The sequence below is a fragment of the Nycticebus coucang genome, chromosome 2 (genome assembly GCF_027406575.1).
Source record: "Nycticebus coucang isolate mNycCou1 chromosome 2, mNycCou1.pri, whole genome shotgun sequence".
Taxonomy (NCBI): domain Eukaryota; kingdom Metazoa; phylum Chordata; class Mammalia; order Primates; family Lorisidae; genus Nycticebus; species Nycticebus coucang.
Window position 1 is genome coordinate 88,867,370 of NC_069781.1, and position 13,000 is coordinate 88,880,369.

The 13,000-nt window shown below is 33.9% G+C and overlaps 1 protein-coding gene across 3 annotated transcripts in view; it reads left to right on the forward strand.

Annotated features, from left to right (window-relative positions):
• The window catches only part of VPS13A (vacuolar protein sorting 13 homolog A), a 229,239-nt gene that overhangs the window by 156,141 nt on the left and 60,098 nt on the right, over positions 1 to 13,000 (forward strand). For all 3 annotated transcript variants that reach the window (XM_053575672.1, XM_053575663.1, XM_053575681.1), the window contains exons 48-52: positions 1,525 to 1,920; positions 2,200 to 2,304; positions 2,451 to 2,597; positions 7,776 to 7,904; positions 9,269 to 9,402. In XM_053575672.1, coding sequence (XP_053431647.1) covers positions 1,525 to 1,920; positions 2,200 to 2,304; positions 2,451 to 2,597; positions 7,776 to 7,904; positions 9,269 to 9,402 — 911 coding nt within the window. The remainder of the gene's footprint in view (positions 1 to 1,524; positions 1,921 to 2,199; positions 2,305 to 2,450; positions 2,598 to 7,775; positions 7,905 to 9,268; positions 9,403 to 13,000) is intronic.

Consider the following 13,000-nt stretch of genomic DNA (forward strand, 5'->3'; position numbering starts at 1 on the left):
AGGTTGCTGTGAGCTGTGTGAGGCCACGGCACTCTACCGAGGGCCATAAAGTGAGACTCTGTCTCTACAAAAAAAAAAATAAATAAAATAAAAAACAAAAAAAAAGAAACAAAAACCTGCTACATTATTTTATATTCCTTCATTGCTAATTTTCTCAAAGGATTGTGTGCTCTATAGAATTCCTTTTTCTCTTACATATTTGTTATTTTAGCAGATTGTTTGGTTCCCTTCTGTTTTTATAAAATAGGAATCTCTCCATCTTGAGACTTTATGTGAATATTCCATTTGCCATGCTCATCAAAGAAAGAAAATAGTTCTTTATTGTTTACAGTCTGTTAAATGTAGATTTATTTTACTTTGGGAATTACTGTATGTTTATACTTTTCTAATGCATCTTTTTTGGGGGAAAGAAGTTAATGTTTATAGTTTTAAAATATCTTTTTCCATACCACAGATGATGGTTTAAGAATTTTGCTGTCAGATAGATTTGAGATTATATCCTAACTGTGTCACTTTCTAGCTAGCTGTATATTCTTAGATAGGCTTTATTGCTGTCACAATCTTTTATCCTACTTTAAAAATGGGAATAATAATAATAAAATTTGCATGGTTAGCATAGCAGGAAAATAAAATTAGATGATTTATTGCAGTGCCAGACAGACACATGGTTGCCTTTTATTGACCACTCTAGCCCTTGTTATTTTGTGGAATCTTATTTGATATATAAAGAATCAGGAATTCATATTATTTTTGCTTTAATTTAAAATCTTGAGATGAAGAGATTTTTGTGTTATAATAATAAGAGGAAGGAGGGGGATGCTAGAAAAACTGGTGAGATACTCAGATGCCCTATTTACACTTACATTTTCATAGAACTTGCTATTTGATGCGTTTAATTCCACCAGTTTCCAAAAAATGTGATCAGTTTTTAGAAAGACAGTTTACATGTGGTATGAGGAAGAGACTTAAGGGGACAAGAGCCACTAGGAAACTCTTCGACTGAGAACTCACAATGACATGAATAAAAAGTGTGGGCAGACAGAAGTGAATGGTTTTGAGAGATACATAATACATAATATAAAAAGAGTAAAATTGGAAATGGGTAATGAAGGATTATCAAAGTGAATAATGAGAAGTAGTAGCAATTGCTTATTTTGTGGTTTTCTCCTGTATTTTTCATTATTTTGTAGCTTTCCAAACTAAAGTCACTAATGGATATGATTTTCAAAATTTCCAGTGGAGTTACCTCTTGTAACATTTAATAGAATCCTCATAATTGTCCTTTGAAGTAAGTCCTTTAGAGGATTTTACAAATACAATAACAAATACAGTAACTAAAATTTCAGATTAAATATTTTACAGAAGTTTACACATCTGACAGAGTTAGAACTTGAATGTAAGACTTTTAATGTGTTCTGACAGTTATTTCAAACCATGGTGTGTAGCATTTAGACTAAATTAAATACAATTTGGGGGCATATTATTCTGAAACATTTTTAAATTTGTTGTATTTTTTTATTACAGGGAATTGACAATTCAGTCTCTACTCTAAATGAGGGACATTCTGCCCAGATTTGTGCTGCACAGTTGGATAAAGCCAGGCTACATTTAAAATTACTTGACTATCTGAATCATGATTGGAAAAGTGAATATCACATAACACCTAACCTACAAGACATTACTTTCATCAATTTTACCTGTGTTACAGAAATAGAAAAGACTGATTTAGATATTGCTGTCCATATGACTTACAATACTGGTCAGACAGTTGTGGCATTTCATAGTCCTTACTGGATGGTCAATAAAACTGGCCGAATGTTACAATACAAAGCAGATGGAATCCATCGGAAGCATCCACCTGATTACAAAAAGCCAGTTCTCTTTTCTTTTCAGCCAAATCACTTTTTTAATAACAATAAGGTATGAGCTATTTCTTCTGACTTCCACTTTTCTTCAGCTATTCGTCTCTCCTTCGAGTGTTTAGAGTTTTAAAGAATAAAATGTTATGAAACTTGGACAAAGATAACATTTGTTAAATATTTGAGGTTAAAAAGATTAGAATTTAATATTGGGAAGGTTTAGTACATTAGCAATATAATATTTAATTTATGATAAAAGCAAAAAGTTTATTAATCTAATCAAGATTTTTTTTTTTTTGAGGTGCCTAAATCCTAATAATTTTGAAATATTTTTTCCTAGGTACAGCTTATGGTAACTGATAGTGAGTTGTCTGATCAATTTTCAATTGATACTGTTGGTAGTCATGGAGCTGTTAAATGCAAAGGCCTGAAAATGGAATACCAAGTGAGTTCAATCTGTGTGCATGAAGAAACTTTTATTTTATAAGTGTCTATTAAGTACTTAAATTTTATATGAATGCTATAATACTATAATAGTTCTGATGCTATGATAATATAGCAGTGTTTGAACTTTCATTTTTTTCCCCATAGGTTGGTGTCACTATAGACCTCAGTAGTTTTAACATTACTAGAATTGTGACATTTACTCCATTTTATATGATTAAAAACAAAAGCAAGTATAAGATATCAGTGGCTGAAGAAGGAAGTAATAAATGGCTCTGTCTTGATTTGGAGCAGGTGGGTAGATGAATTTCAGAGTCTCTTTGGATTCTAGTTTCTCCTTGAAATTAGTTACTTGAAATCACTATGTAATGTTTTAACTCCCCCTGCCTCAGTTTGGTTTCAGTTTCATGATCTTTTTTGAATATTTGTATCTAGATGTCTCATAATTAAAAACTAAGCCTTGCCATCTAGGAGCACATACAGGTAGCTTGATAAGAGAGGTAGGCATTTAACAATTACTAGCAAATTTGGCTAAATAAAGCAGTAGAAGACTATACAAGGGAAAAATGCATCAAAAAGAAGGAAATGATTGTGTTCAGAAAGCTGTTCAAAATATCTTCAGGTTAAGCCAGGCTTTGCTTAAAGTAATTTGGAGAAGCAGTAATAAAGTAGAACTGAAATTTTAATTCTGTGGCATCATTAGCTATTAAACTTTTAGATAAGAGTTTTCTAAACAATTGGCTGAAGTTGATACATTTTACTTTTTAACTTTTATTCTGAATGTTAGGATTATAAGAGTGGTGTTTGCTATTTTTATTCATTTTTTTTCTTTTTGCATATAAAACCATCCTAGTGGGATTACTCTTGAAATACTAGTACATCCTTTAGAATTTCCTTTAGAGCTAGTTTTGAAGGTAAATGCCATCCGTTTGTGTTTATAAAATTTTTATCATCTTCCTTTATTATAATTTTTCTTAATATCAATTTTAGGATGACATTTTTTTCTCAACATGCTGTAGATTTTTCCCCACTGTCTTCTCACTTTTGTTTTGTTACAGAATATGCTGTGAGTCTGTCGTTTTTTAGAGGTGATCCTTCTTTTCTTTCTGGCTCCCTTCATGGTTCTTCTCTTTGTCTTTGAAATTGTGCAGTCATCCTACTCTGTGTCTATATGTGGGTAGCTTTATTTATCCCATTGAGATGCTTTACTAATGTATTCATTTTTTCAGTATAATTAGCAGCTACCATTTTTTAAAATATTGCCTCACTTCCATTCTTCCATTTTTTCCTTCCAGGCCTTTAATCAGACATATACTAGACATTCACATTCTGTACTTCGTATCTCTTAATATCTATTTTATATTTCCTGTTTAACTTTCTTTGTTGCATATGGAATAAATTCTACTTTTTTTTTAGTTTTTTTACTTTGACTTTGTCTAAACTGATATTTAAAAATTACCTCAGTTTATTTGAATGATTACATTTATTTCTAAAAGTTCCACTTTTTTTCAAGTTTGTTCATTCAAGAAATATTTATTATGTACTTTTTATGTGACCTGCAACACATCTGTTAGGAAAACCACAGTTTTTGTCTTTGTATCGTTTACATTTCAGTGATGTGAAGGAAAATATTATTAATGGTTCAATGGATAATATATATAGGGAGTTTAAAGATGACAAGTCTAATGAGGGAAAAAGGAAAAAAGGCAAGGTAAGTAAGGATTATTAAGAGTTGTAGAGAGGAAGAAGGGTGCTGTAATTTTATATATCGTGGTCAAGATAGAACTTAATGAGGTCACATTTGAATAAAGACATGGAAAAAATGAAGTAGTTAGCAAGTGTCAAGAGCTTTGCTGGGTCTTTGTGATGTGGGCCATTCTCACGGGGGTTAGGTCATCTCTCAGGATGGTTGTGTTTGCATTTCTCTGATAATTAGAGATGATGAACATTTTTTCATTTGCTTGTTAGCCATTCGTCTGTCTTCTTTAGAGAAGGTTCTATTCATCTCACTTGCCCATGGATATTACAGGGGATTGTTGGCTTTTGGTTGTTGTTGCTTAATTTGAGTTCTCTGTAGATTCTAGTTATCAAGCTTTTGTCTGATGCATAGTATGCAAATATCTTTTCCCATTCTGATGGTTGTCTCTTTGCTTTGGTTGTTGTCTCCTTAGTTGTACAGCTCTTTAGTTTAATTAAGTCCCATTTGTTTATTTTTGTTGTTGTTGCAATTACTCCTGGAGTCATCTTCATAAATTCTTTCCCCAGGCCGATACTTTTAAGTGTTTTCCCCACATTTTCTTCCGTATTTTTATTGATTTATGCCTTAGATTTATTTAGATCTTTAATCCATCTTGAATAAATTTTAATGAGTGGGAAAAGGTGCAGGTCCAGTTTCAGTCTTTTACGTGTGGTTATCCAGTTCCCCCAGCACCATTTATTGAATAGGGATTCTTTCCCCCAGTGAATGTTCTTGTTTAGTTTTCAAAGATCAGGTGGCTATATGATTTTAGTTTCATCTCATGGTTTTCTGTTCGATTCTAGATGTCTATGTCTCTGTCTCTATTGCAATACCATGCTGTTTTGCTCACTATGGCCTTGTAGTACAGCCTAAAGTCTGGTAGCCTTGTTTTTATTACTAAGAATTACCTTAGCTATACAGGGCTGCAGATGCTGGCATGGTTGTGGTGAGAAAGGAACACTTTTACATTGCTGGTGGAACTGCGAACTAATACAATCCTTTTGGAAGGAAGTATGGAGAATCCTCAAAGAACTCAACTAGACCTCCCATTTGATCCTGCAGTCCCATCTACCCAGAAGAAAAAAAAATCTTTTATCATACAGACATTTGCACTAGACTGTTTATTGCAGTTCAATTTATAATTGTCAAATTGTGGAAACAACTTAAATGCCTACCAGGAATAGATTAATAAGCTGTGGTAAAGCGTACCATGGAATACTGTACAGCCACTAAAAAGGATGGTGACTTTACATCTTTTGTGTATTAATTTGGATGGAGTTGAAATACATTCTTCTTAGTAAAGCATCACAAGAATGGAGAAGCAAGAATCCAATGTACTCAATTCTAATATGAGGACAACTGATGCTAGCACATGGTGGGGGAGAAGGGGAATGGGGAAGGGGAGAGAGAGAAGGAGGAAGGGAGGTATGGAGCCACAGTGTATGGCACACCTCTTGGTGGTGGGACACTATTAATAGAGGGGCTTCACCCAGCAAATGCGAACAGTTCAATCTGGCTCGTTGTACCCTCAGTGATACCTCAACAATTTAAAAAAAAAAAAAAAAAAAAAAAAAAAGCAGCTTTGTTGGGCAGAATATGTGCTGCCTGGTGTCAGAGTAGCTGATTAAGATAAGCCAAAATGAAAGTAACAGGGCGGTGCCTGTGGTTCAAAGGAGTAGGGTGCTGGCCCCATATGCCAGAGGTGACTAGTTCAAACCCAGCCCCAGCCAGAAACTGCAAAAAAAAAAAAGAAAGAAAGTAACAGTCAAAGTTTCCCAAAAGTGCTTTAAAATATGAAACTTAGAGCACTAGTATAGCACTGTAAGTGAAAAGTTCTACACTTGACACATTTTTTCACTGTATGAATGGTATGTTACATTATTTACTGTTAAGTACTTAATGTGTGAATAATTGTAAGAAAATGATTGCTTATTAGTTGCGTATAAATTCAGAGCCAGGAATGCTGGTAAGGGCAAATAACTACACATTGTCCAGATGGGTGGGTGAGAAGGTGACCCATTTGATTTATGATGGCCCAGAGGTAAACAGTTTCATGCACAAATTTATTTTTAAAATACTGTATAAAATTACTTTGGGGTTATATGTATAGGATATATATGAAATATAAGTGAATTTCATGTTTAAACTTAGATCCCATTTCTAAGATACCTCATTATTTGTATGCAAATATTCTAAAATCCAAGAAAAATTAAGTCAACCAGTGTGATGAAAATGTGTCAAACTGTGTGTAAAACCAGTGTATGGTGCCCCATGATCACATTAATGTACACAGCCATGATTTAATAATAATAGAAAAGAGAATAATTTTGGTCCCAAGCATTTCAGGTAGGGATATTGAACCTGTATAAGGAGTGAGCTGAATCAGAGAAAGCACAATCTAGCCCTGTTCCCTGTACCTTTTTTTTTTTTTTATTTTTTTTGGATTAGTATTTTTTCCCCAAGGAATGGCATTCATTAATTGTTAGTTGGATCAGCACAGATAGAGCGATCGTCTCACTGTGTAGGGAGCCCTGAACAGAAGACTTCAGCAGTTTTATGGAGAATGGAGGAAGGCAAGGGTTAGGGCCAAAGAGTGGAAATGTACTGAGTGCTGAAAATGGAGAAAAAGTGACTTCAAGGTTCCTCCTCTCGCCTTGACAAAGAGGTCCTTCAGAGGCTCCTGAGGAAGTCCTATGCTGAGGGCCCTAGTAAAAAAACCCTTACCTTGTCTTATTTCTTTTTCCCCTCATTAGACTTGTCATCTTTAAACATGCCCAATGTAGAGTACGCAGGCAAGGAATGCAGATATGCATAAAACTCTGGGGAGGGGAGGGTCTTGAGTCCTTGAGACTGCAGTGCCCTGGCTGTGTACCAAGTCAGTTTACATTCTTCACTGTGTCTCATATCTACTTCTATTAATTACCTTTTGTGGTTGAATAAAACTGCCTTTAATAAGTTAAGAAACTTAGCTCTAACAGCCGGATTCTCCTACATTCTCCCCAGATCATGTAGTGATGATCAGTATCATGCATGAAAAATCTCATTGAAATACTATGTGAAGTGACCACTCTGATTAGGGCTTAATAATTTCAGGCCAGTACTCCATTCTTCTTCTTTTCTCTTTGTTTTCAGCTTCTGTTGTCCAGTCTTTTTCTGGTACCTTAATTGTCTCCTTTTAATTTAGCTTTCAGATCACTTACGTCCATGTTATTTCTTAAGACTCTGAGTTTCTTTTCTACTCAAAGTCTGGATACTTATTTTATTTTTTTATCCTTATTTGGTGTCCAGGACCCTAGGCTTATTATATGTCCTGACTTGCCATTCGTATGCACTTTGAGTACTGCTTTATTACCAAATGGTGCCCACAGCCTGATTTTGATTTTTAGTGACTGAATGTACTTTTGTTTTAAACCCATCTTCTGCTTCCCAGTTCTCAGCTCAGCTTTCTTGATGATTTTTCAACCACGACTACATTAAAATCTCTTTCCTGCCCAGAACTCCACTCACCATAGCTGTTCGGTGTACACCCTGTTGCTGCTGTGTTCACAGCGTCCTTAAGTGGCAACCCATATCTAACTTGCCAGTGTACAATGGATATAACTATCCCAATAACCAGAGCAGTGCTGAAAGAGATTTTTTAAAAAGTTTAAGTCTACTGTGATGGATATATTAAAATGATATAAGTATTTATGATGAAATCTGTGTTTTATAAATAAATGTAATATATGTTTTAGTGTATCCCCTTTTGGCCTGAGTATACTTCTGGTAAACTTCTGATTAAAGTTGAAAGGAGTGGAGATCCTCCCAAAAGGATATATTTTAACAAGCAAGAAAATTGTATTTTATTGCGTCTGGATAATGAAGTAAGTGATTTGTCATTGCATATTTCATTAGAATAACTAATAGATACTTAACTAGTATTTTTTTAATCAAATAATTACCTCTTTATTTTTCCCTTTTACCAAAAAAAGTACAAACATTTCTTTTTATAAAAGGAACAGATACCAAAAGGTAACAGAGATGTAACTTACAAGGTCTGACAATTAAGTTTGCGAATTTGCCACTGTGTGCTTACGTTGGCAGCACTGTACAAACAACTCGGTAAGGTTTCATAACCTTGGTATATCAGTGTCTCACAGCTGTGTTTGTCTCGGTGTGTGGTGATGTCTTGCTGAGTGGCATTCATTATTTTTGCATGTTTTTGTGGGCCAACACAAGAATGTCAGAGCTTGAATTAGAGCAATGAACAATCATTAAATTTCTTATTAAACTTAGCAAGAGTTTTGTTATTAATTCACAAATTAATAATAATTTGTTATTAATGGTTAAATCAGGGACATTTTAGTCCAAATTTGTGGGAATAATGCCATGGAGAAACAGCAGTGTATAAATGGAGAGAAAGTGTCACTGATGAAGAGAGGTCAGGGTGTCCAGCAATGAGCAGACCTGATGAAAACATTGTAAAAATTCATCAAATTTGTGCATCAAAATCAGCAGCAGACTCTTGAGAAGCATACCAGACTAAACAAACATTGATAGAGACACAAGAAAATCTTAATTGGAAATCTTGGCATGAGAAAGTTGTGTGCAGAAATGGTCTCTTGCATGATGGCAATGCACCAGTTCACACAGCACTTTCTGTGAGGGAATTTTTAGCCAGTAAGCAAATAACTTTTTTGGAATACCTCTTTATTCACCTTGTCTGGCCCCCCGATGACTTTTATCTTCACCTAAAGATAAAGGAAATATTGAAAGGAAGACATTTTGATGACATTCAGAACATCAAGGGTAATACGATGACAATTCTGATGACCATTCCAGAAAAAAGAGTTCAAAAATTGCTTTGAAGCATGGACTAGGCTGTAGTGTTAGTACATAGCTTCACAAGGGTAGTATTTCAAAGGTAACCATAGTGATACTGAGCAATGAGGTTGGTAGCACTTTTCCTAGGATGAGTTGACAGACTTAATTGTCAGACCTTGTAATTTGTTAAAAAAAAGTTACTTGGAATGCTGGGAATATTAGAATATACCACATCTGTAATGTCATTTATCTCTATACAGTAACTTTTCCCAGTAATGTAAGGCAAAATTCTGAATTATTTTTCAGTCATCCCAAAAAACTAAATTATCAAATTATGAATAGTTTTATTAAAACTAATATTTTTTAGTTAATATTCTTAAGAAAATAATCCCATTAAAGAATGTTTTTCTTTTCTTTCTTTTAGCTTGGAGGTATCATAGCAGAAGTTAATTTGGCTGAGCATTCTACAGTTATTACATTTTCAGATTATCATGATGGAGCAGCTACATTCCTGTTAATAAATCACACAAGGAATGACCTTGTTCAGTACATGCAGAGGTAAGATTATCACAAATACAATAACTCCTGATTTTAGCACTGTTTAGGTGGTAAACATTGACTTTATGATGATTTCTTAAGAATATTAAACTGATAGTTATATTGTATCTATGTAAAACAAAGTCCCATCTCTTAAAAAACATATATATCTTGAGGTATATAAGAGTAAAATTGCTTTGATATCTGTGTACGATGTATTTTTAAATGCTTCAAAGAAAGAAAAATGGGAAAACTGCAGCAAGTGTGGCAAAAGCTTCATCTTTTTTGCATCTGGTGAGGACTGTGTCAGGTTTGTTATAGGTGTATGAATTTTGTCTATTTTAAAATGTTTTCATATTTTTAAGATAATGTAAATATTTGAAATTTCAATTTTTTTTGAATAATAGCTGCTCTGTTTTTGTTGAGGTGTTTGGGAAAGGGACTGCTTCCTTAAAGGCCATAATTAAATCTTGATCATTTAGGACTACTCTTAAACATCATTTATTTTCATTTGCTTAATAGTTAATATAACTTTCTGACACTCTACTTAGTGGTCCCAAGCTGTCTTGAATTTATTTTGTCAACTTTCTTTGTTTATTTTCACTTATTACATGGGCCAAAGTTTATCACTGCATTTATACTTTGATTAAAATCAAATAGGCATTAAACAAAGACTACAGGGGGCTAGCATGTACCTAGAACTCTTTCTTGCCTATCATTCTCTCACTGTTTGATAATAAGAAAGTGAATAGCCTATATTTTATTACTATTCATATTATAAAAATAATAAATTGTGGGGCAGTGCCTGTGGCTCAAAGGGGTAGGGCGCTGGCCCCATATGCTGGAGGTGGTGGGTTCAAACCCAGCCTCGGCCAGAAACAAACAAAAAAAAAAACAACTTTATCCTGGGTGTTACCTGTGGCTCAAAGGAGTAGGGTGCCAGTCCCATATGCCGGAGGTGGCGGATTCAAACCCAGGCCCGACCAAAAAATGATAATAATAATTGTACATGTAATAAAATTGTACATGAATCCATCTTGGCTGTTAGAACAAAAATACCTTAGACTAGGTAACTTATAAATAACAGAAATTTGTTTCTTGCAGTTCTAGAGGCTGGGAAGTCCAAGATGAAGGGGCCAGCAAATTTGGTGCTGGATAAAGACAAAAACTCTGTTTATAAGGTGGCCCCTCTTTTTGCATGTTCACATGGCAGAGGGTCAAGGCACTTCCCTTCAACCTCTTATATAAGGGTACTAATTCCATCAATAAGGGCTCTCCATTCCTAAAGGCCCAATTTCTTAATGTGCTGTCATATTGGTGATTAAGTTTCAATATATGAATTAGGGGGGCATAATGAGATCATAGCAATTGTTCAATTAAAACTGACAAAAGCAAATTGAAATGATTGTTCACTTCTCCTTTAACCCATGTGCCTCAAGTAGCTTTCCCCCATCCATTGTTCACAGAGTTAAGAACTGTAGAAAATTATTTGAGTGACTAATTTCTCAGTTCTCTCAAGAGTGGGTAGTACATAGCTGGTAACTTTTTAGACACATAGGAGCTAAGTTAATTCTTTATATACCAAGGATGGCATTATAACTAGTTAATTCTCTGACAAATCTTACTGAGACTAGCTAAGGCTGAACTAGAGTCTTCGTAGTCTACTTTTTGGCCGTGACCTGTAGTTTTTTTAATGGTATAGTGCTGATCTGAGATGTTTAGAAACCTTGTCTGTTGCATTGTTACAGTTGGAAAAGAAAGGGACAAAGGAGATATACATAATAGAATATGATCTAGTATTGAAATTTTGAAACTTAAAAAATTATTTTCTTAGTGAAAATTTATAAAATTGCCAAACTAGAAGAGTGAACATTGGACTTGGATTTAGAATTGTCTGAAGAAGTAGTTATTAAATTAAGCTCTTGAAACTGGTTTAAAAGAGTATCAAATCCATAAGCATTTTGGAAGATTGCAATTGTTTCCATCCCTCTTTTTAACTATTTCATAGGCTTTTTCTTCCATCTGCCATTAAATATTAAATATAGATAGATATTTCTAGTCCCATTTTGTTCATATTTTTACCTAATTTCATTCACACCAGTAAATACATTAATTACTTATTGTATGGTAACTATCTCCAAATCTTTACTGCAGCATAGAGTTCTCATAAGTTTCAGTCTTCTATGTCCTTATAAATGTTTACATAAGACCATAAAGGGAGGCCGAGGTGAGTGGATCGCTTGAGCTCACAGGTACAAGACCAGCCTGAGCAAGTACAAGACCCTGTCTCTAAAAATAGCCAGGCATTGTGGCGGCTGCCTGTAGTCCCCCATACTTGGGAGGCTGAGGCAAGAGGATCACTTGAGTCCAAGAGTTTGAGGTTGCTGTGAGCTAAGACACTGTGGCACTCTAAATAGGACAAGAAAGTGACTGTCTCAAAAAAACAAACAACAAAAAACTATGAAGTAATTCAAAACTTACCTCATCATTTGCACTGCAAAATCTTCTTTTGTTTTTTCCTTCTCTTAGTAAAAGACAGTATCATCTACCTGTCATCCTCGATTTTTCCTGCCTCACTATACCATGCCATTAAACTCTAATTTTTTAATGAATCTTCTCTTCTGTCATTATCTTAGTTCAGGCTCCCAACATTTCTTATCTAGTTGACTAAACTTCTGATCTATCGAATCTAGTAAATCCTTCATATTCTGTCAGAGTGAGTTTCCCCCAAATACTAAATATAATCATATCTCTCTAAAAGTTTTTCCCATTTGTTTTAAAATATGTCACTAGTCTTTTTACCTTTCTAAATACTTACCTTTCTGTAGCCTTTTATGCTACACTTAAGATAATCTGAACTCTTTATTTCCTGAATGCCCGGGGTCTTTCCATGTGTTTCTACTGTATCGGTGTTCCTTTCTGTTAGAAAAACACCACTTCTATTTGATGCCTTCCCTTGCCACCTTAATCTGTATACCCAGTTTTTGATAACACCTTTGCATGTGTAAATTATAGCATTGTCACATTGTCTTGTCATTTTCTTGCGTGTTTAACACATGTGCACATACGTAGTCAATATCCTGAGGAGGACTGTGGTTTAGTTTTCTTTTTCTTTTAATTTCCATTGCCTATCAAAGATAGCCCAGTAAATTTTTGCATAGGAAATATTCTGCACTGAATTAGACAGATTAAAATTTGTATTTTTAAATAGAAAAACTAGGAATATGTGATTTTTTTTCTCTTCTACTTCGCCTTCCTTGGCTTTTTAATGGATATTAGTTATTTCCTAAATATAAAAATAGTTAATTAGTTTTTAAAATTATGTAGAAAAAATGTAAAAGGGAACTATAATTGCTGTAATACCAATACTATCAATATTTGGTACATTGTTTTTCTTTTCTTTCGCTTCTGTTTTTTCCTTTCTTCCTTTCTTTCTGTCTCTCATTTTAACAGATGTTGTGAGCATATAAATTTGCTTCAAATGAAAATTTTTAATGAATACATGATATTATATCATTTAGATATACTACAGTTAAATAATATTTTGTTGTTGAGAGTTTTGGTTGTTTCCAATTTTATAATTTTGAATATTTTGATTCTTATTAATCTTTTAATAAGA